Source organism: Nicotiana sylvestris, chromosome 4 (genome assembly GCF_000393655.2).
Source record: "Nicotiana sylvestris chromosome 4, ASM39365v2, whole genome shotgun sequence".
NCBI lineage: Eukaryota > Viridiplantae > Streptophyta > Magnoliopsida > Solanales > Solanaceae > Nicotiana > Nicotiana sylvestris.
Genome location: NC_091060.1, coordinates 123,052,498 through 123,059,565, shown reverse-complemented (window position 1 = coordinate 123,059,565; position 7,068 = coordinate 123,052,498). Strand labels below are relative to the sequence as shown.

General features: G+C 40.4%; 1 protein-coding gene across 1 annotated transcript; it reads left to right on the top strand.

The window, feature by feature from the left end:
- The first annotated feature begins 1,179 nt into the window (after nucleotides 1–1,179).
- Nucleotides 1,180–1,932, top strand: LOC138890099 (uncharacterized). Its single transcript, XM_070173456.1, has one exon. The coding sequence runs from the start codon at nucleotides 1,180–1,182 to the stop codon at nucleotides 1,930–1,932; it is 753 nt and encodes a 250-aa protein (XP_070029557.1).
- Nucleotides 1,933–7,068: the final 5,136 nt, after the last annotated feature.

Sequence of the window (7,068 nt, the reverse complement as noted above, 5' to 3'; positions counted from 1 at the left end):
GCTCACAAGTTGCCTACTAATCCCATGTGTCCGCCAGTAAAGCAGAAACTCAGAAAGTTCAAACCGGACATGAGCTTGAAAATTAAGGAGGAAGTTAGTAAGCAGATTAAAGCCAAAGTTCTCAGGGTGGTTGAGTACCCAACTTAGTTAGCTAGCATTATGTCAGTTCTGAATAAGGATGGGAAAGTCAGAGTATGTGTTGACTATCGGGATTTAAACAAAGCAAATCCTAAGGAAGACTTCCCACTGCCAAATATATACATCTTGATCGATAATTGCACCAAACATGAACTCTAATCCTTTGTAGATTTCTTCGTGGGTTATCACCAATTCTGGATGGACGAAAAAGATGTAGAGAATATAGATTTTATTATACCTTGGGGTGTATATTGCTAGAAAATGAAGCCATTCGGTCTGAAAAATGCTGGGTCTACTTACATGAGAGCCATGACAACCATCTTCCATCATATGATACACAAGGAAATAGAGGTGTATGTGGACGACATCATTATCAAATCCAAGAAGGTCGCAGACCACATAGAGGACTTGAGAAAGTTCTTTGACAGGCTAAGGAGGTATAACTTGAAACTGAACCCCACAAAATGTGCATTCAGGGTTCCCGTAGGAAAATTACTGGTATTCATTGTCAATCGTCGGGGGACCGAGCTGGATCCGTCCAAAGTCAATGCTATTCAGGAACTACCGCCACCTATGAGCAAAAAGGACGTGATGAGCTTCCTAGGACGTCTCAACTATATCAGTCGATTCATAGCATAGTCCACAGTCATATGTGAACCCATCTTCAAGATGCTAAGGAAAGATGCCGAAACAAGCTGGATAGAGGATGGTCAGAAAGCTTTTGACAAGATCAAGGAGTACCTGTCTACACTACCAGTTCTGGTCCCGCGAGAACTAGGACGACTTTTGCTACTCTATCTATCTGTATTGGATGGAGCCTTCGAATGTGTTTTGGGACAACATGACGAGACAGGAAGAAAGGAGCAGGCCATATACTTCCTGAGTAAGGAGTTCACACCTTACGAAGCACGGTACTCTTTACTGGAATGCACTTGTTGTGCTTTGACCTAGACAGCTCAGAAATTGAGGCACTACTTCTGTGCATACACTACATACCTCATATCCAAGATGGACCCTCTAAAGTACATATTCCAGAAACCCATGCCGACTGGAAAGTTGGCCAAATGGCAGATACTGTTAAGTGAGCTCAATATCGTCTACGTAACTCAAAAGGTGGTTAAAGGAAAAGCATTGGCAGATCACCTTGCTGAAAATCCGGTGGGGCGAGCATACGAAGCTTTGAAAACTTCTTTTCCTGATGAAGAAGTGTCGTTCGTAAGAGAAGACATTACCAAAGCATACGATTGTTGGAGGATGTTCTTTGACGGGGCTGCAAATTTCAAAGGAGTGGGCATTAGAGCAGTTTTGGTTTCAGAAATGGGTCAACATTATCTGGTATCTTCTAAACTCAGATTTCCCTACACCAACAACATGGCGGAGTATGAAGCCTGCATACTAGGGCTCAATATGGCAATCGACTTGAACATTCAGGAGTTGCTGGTGATCGGTGATTCAGATTTGCTTGTGCACCAGGTAAAAGGAGAGTGGGCCACCAAGAATTCCAAGATGTTTTCATATCTGCACCATGTGCAGGAACTGAGAAAGAGCTTCACGAAGATACAATTTAGACATGTGCCCAAAATTCAGAATGCGTTCGCCGATGCATTGGCTACCTTGTCATCTATGATACAACATCCAGATAAGAATTATACTGATCCCATTCCGGTGAGGATCTATAATCAGCTGGCATATTGTGCCCTTGTTAAAGAAGAAACAAATGGAAAGCCTTGGCTCCATGACATCAAGGGGTATTTATCAAAGGGAGAATATCCGGAGCATGCAAATCACACTTAGAAATGCACACTCCGGATATTGTCCAATCACTTCTTCCACAGTGGAGGAAACTTGTATAGAAGAACTCCTAATTTGGGTTTACTAAGATGTGTCGACGCAAAGGAAGCTTCTAAGCTACTTGAGGATGTACTTGCCGGGACCTATGGAGTGCACATGAATGGCTTTGTCTTGGCTAAGAAGATACTTAGGGCCGGTTACTTCTCGATGACCATGGAGACCGATTGCATCCAGTATGTCCGCAAATGCTTTCAATTCCAGGTGCATGCCGATATGATAAAAGTGCCACCAAACGATCTCAATGTAACAAGCTCTCCTTGGCCATTCACCTTTTGGGGGATGGATGTTATTGGTCCGATTGAGCCCACTGCTTCAAACGGACATAGGTTTATTCTGGTGGCCATTGATTACTTCCCAAAATGGGTAGAGACCGCATCCTACAAAGCTCTAACCAAGAAAGTCATCGCAGACTTTGTCAAAGATCATATTATTTTTCGATTCGGAGTTCCCGAGTCCATTGTTACTGATAATGCCGCCAATCGCAATAGTAATCCGATGAAAGCTATGTGTGAAACTTTAAAAATCAAGCACAAGAATTCCACAGCCTATAGACCTCAGATGAATGGAGCCGTAGAAGTCGCCAACAGAAACATCAAGAAGATACTAAGGAAGATGGTAGAGAACCACAAACAATGGCATGAGAAGCTACCTTTTGCTTTATTGGGGTACCGCACCACAGCTCGCACATCCATTAGGGCAACTCCCTATATGTTAGTTTACGGTACCGAGGATGTCATCCCAACTAAGATAGAGATTCCTTCTTTAAGAATCATACAAGAAGCTGAACTCAGCGATGTAAAGTGGATAAGGAGTCGCTATGAACAATTGGCCCTTATCGATAGAAAGAGGATGAATGTAGTGTCACGGCCAACTTTATCAGAACAGAATGTTCAGAGCTTTCAACAAAATGGTCAAACCAAGGCAATTTGCACCAGGTCAGTTGGTGCTGAAGAAGATCTTCCCACATCAAGTTGAAGCCAAGGAGAAATTCCCTCCCAACTGGCAAGGTCCGTACATGGTTCACAGGGTGCTGACAGGAAAAGCACTCATACTTGCAGAAATGGATGGAGAAATCTGGCCAAAACCAATCAATTCAAACGCAGTCAAGAGATACTATACTTATTTACATTTCCTCATCTGATGTAATTGAACTACGCTTGACCTGATTCCCGTTTGATAGGGGATACGTAGGTAGCCATATGGGTTCGGTCATATCATAATAAAATTTCCATTTTTCCCAAGATCAAAAACCGGGGCAAAAGTTTGAGGAGGACCCTGAAAATTCTGGAGCAAGTCCAGTCGACGCCATCGCATGCCAAAAAGTCAGAAATTGGTTAAGAAACTGGGCAGAATTTTGAGAAGGATTCTCAAAATTTCGAAGAAGGTTCAGCAAAGCCTATTATCTGCAAACGGTCAAAAAATCATCTACCAAACTGGGGCAGAATTTTGAGGAGGACCCTCAAAATTTCAATATAAGAGAGCTGCAATGCCTTTGAGATGTGTTACAGTCACTAGTTCATCTAAAATTACTTGATATATCAATACTTTTGTAAAATGACTCAATTTTTATCAATGATTGCATATTTTTCAAAAAAATTATTTTCGTAACAGTCAGGTGTTACCAAGGGGCCCTCAAAAAGGCCTCCATAATGGAGCAAAATAAGGACAGTACACGAGGTCACGAACCAACCTCCCCCTCACAGAACTTACAATTTTTCTTTGAACGCAGGCACATCTGACGTAACGATAACATCTGCAAATATATGCACGTAGCAAGATTACTATCAATCAGGCCATCAAACACCGAATATACATCTCCATCTAAGACATATACTACTCTTATTGGCTACTTGTTCTCTGCATGAGGCTAATCCCTGCCTCCCTATCTTGCATGAGGCAAATCCCTGTCTCATACTTGCATGAGGCTAATCCTTGCCTCCCTACATGCATGAGGCTAATCCCTGCCTCCATATTTGCATGAGGCTAATCCCTGCCTCCATAATTTCATTAGGCTAATCCCTGCCTCCATACTTGCATAAGGCTAATCCCTGCCACCCTACTTCCATGAGGCTAATCCCTACCTCCCTACTCGCATGAGACTAATCCCTACCTCCCTACTTGTATGAAGATAATCCTTGCCTCCATATCTGCATGAGGCTAATCCTTGCCTCTATAACTGCATGAGGCTAGTCCCTGCCTCCATATTTGCATGAGGCTAATCCATGCCTCTATATTTGCATGAGGCTAATCCCTGCCTCTATACTTGCATGAGGCTAATCCCTACCTCCGTACTTGCATGAGGCTAATCCCTGCCTCCGTACTTGCATGAGGCTAATCCTTGCCTCTATACTTGCATAAGGCTAATCCTTCCTCCATATCTGCATGAGGCTAATCCTTGCCTCTATATTTGCATGAGGCTAATCTCTGCCTCCACATTTGCATGAGGCTAATCCTTGCCTCCATACTTGCATGAGGTTAACCCTTTCCCCCTATTTGCATAAGGCTAATCCTTGCCTCCATACTTGCATAAGGCTAATCCTTGCCCCCTATTTGCATAAGGCTAATCCTTGCCTCCACACATGCATGAGGTTAATCCTTGCCTCCCTATTTGCTAAGGCTAATCCTTGCCTCCCCATCTGCATGGGACTAAGCACTGTCCCACTTCGCACAAACATTGCGCAATTTCTAGTACTATCTATTTGCTTTTCAATCGGGCTAAGCTCTGCCCTTCATTTCACAAGACTAAGCCTTGTCTTATTAACATCATGTTTGCTGCATATCATGGGCTAAACATAGTCTAAAAGGCATCATCCTCATAGCCAGAAGACACCATGCCATGGCCTGAGGATCCCTCAAATTTGCATATCATAATTCAAATGCGTCATTGTTCGGAGGCACCATTTTTCATAGCCCGAGAACATCATTTCATGGCCTGTCAATACCTCACTAAACAATTCATGGCCCAGGATGTCATGGTCCAAAGACGTCATCTCTAATCGTCCAAAGACAACTTTCATGGTCCAAAAGAGAATCTGCATCATGTTTAAATCTTCGTACAAATACATGTTCGTAGCATCTTTTTATCTGCAGGTGACCAGTAAAAAACTGCTATCCTAACAGGAGCGACCTCACTCCAGTTCCTTCAACTGTCTCAAACCTCAACCGCTCACCATAGCCACTTTTGCATCCCGTGCCCATTCTTGAAATGACTTCATCGGTATATTCCACCGATGAATTCAAAACTACACATGGCCTGATTCCTGTAAAACTAGGGATATGTAGGCAATTCGAAGACTGAAGTCCGACCTCTGTCTTTCAAAACATCCTGTCCGGTCAAAATTGGCCATCATTTCTTTACCCGAAAATTCTTTCATCCTTCTCGGGTAAAGAGGGGCAACTGTTGATACCCAATTTTTTCTTATATTTTTAATACATATATATATACTTTCAAAATAGCATATATGCATATATAAGCATGCATAAGCATTTTTATAATTTTTTCTATAATTTTAAAGGCTTCAAATTGATTTATTTCTTCCCTTTTTACTTATAAGATTTCCAATAATTATCCTTCAAATTATTTTTTTGTGGTGATTTAGTCATCTAAATTTTATATTTTTGCCAAAATATTATTTAAATATTTTTAGTGCATTTTTATAATTGCATTTACATTTTTTAAGTTAATTTGCATATATTTGCAATACTAGCCCTATTAATGCATAATTACATTGTTGATGCATAAAATGATGTTTTATATTTATTAATGTCAAATAACTATTTTAGACCATTTTACTACATGAAATTATTTTTGAAAATTCATTTATTATTTTTATAAATTATATAGTATTAAAATGGCTATTTAAAATATAGCCTAATTTTATTTCAATTTTAGCCCAAATCCAACCCCAATATCAGCCCAATTTTTAAACCTAAATCTACCCATGCCCAATACCCATCTGCCCACCCAAATACCCGACCAAATCCTGGTCGTTGATCATTTTGATCAATGGTCCAGGTTTCCCCTTTCCTTAATTAAACCAACCTATACCCCAAAACCCTAATTCATTTCCCACCTTATATCGTTGTCACCTAATCCTCTATGCTCTCAAACGCTCTCAACCTAAACCCTAATCTCCAAACGCCATCACTCATCTATGGCCGTCTCCAGTGACCTCTCACCACCTCTCAGGCCTCCAATGGCCTCCCTCACATCATTCTTGCCATCTCCAGGGCCCTCAAGGGACCAGGGTTAGTGACTTGCATCTATAGCACCTCCCTCGCCTGTTTCAAGCCATTACGGTATGATTCTGAGTAAGATCGTCCTATATTGACTTCTATCTATGGTTTTCTAAACAGGTTCCTTCACCTCTCTTTGGTTCTCTTCGAAACCCTAACTTCTTTTCTAAACTTTTTAGATCTATACAGATCTTAGATGATTTGGGTTTGTTTCATGTGAGTTTTACAACAGCCTTGGGACTCTTTACAAGAATCAAGTGATTTTCAAGCGATTTTCATCTTTTCCTAAAACTAGGGTTTCCGGAATTTCTTTTAAAATTTGTTTGATAATTTTTGTGTTTAAACTTTTGCTTCTCATATATTCTGACTAGTTTCTATGAGTCTGCTACAACCTTAGCCGTTTCTACTAGAAACCCTAATATTTGGTGTTCTTCGTTTGGTTTCTGAATATTAGTACATCTGATTGTGTTCTTGCTTTGGGTTCTTCTAATTTCCCATCATTTTCTTGTCCTAATATGCTTCTACTGAATTTCTTAGTTCAACACTTTCACTAATTCTATATGCTTGATCTTTCTCAGTGAATCAGTGTCATTTAACTATGTGTTTTGTTAAACTATGTGAAATCCTGACTATTCATGTTCTACCTCATTTTATATGCTAAACATGATAACTTCCATGACTTTTTGAACCCTTGATTACTCTGAATCCCTTATTTCCTAGTTTAATTTGAACGTTTTCCTTTAAACGTTTGATTCTTACCTCTTTACTCAATTTGATTGAATTTGCTTGCCTTAATTGTTTTTCCTGCCTTATTTGTATTCCACTTATTATTACTGATTTATT

Coding starts and splice junctions, on each gene's coding strand:
- LOC138890099 (XM_070173456.1), top strand. CDS start 1,180: ATGCCGACTGGAAAGTTGGCCAAATGGCAGATACTGTTAAGTGAGCTC.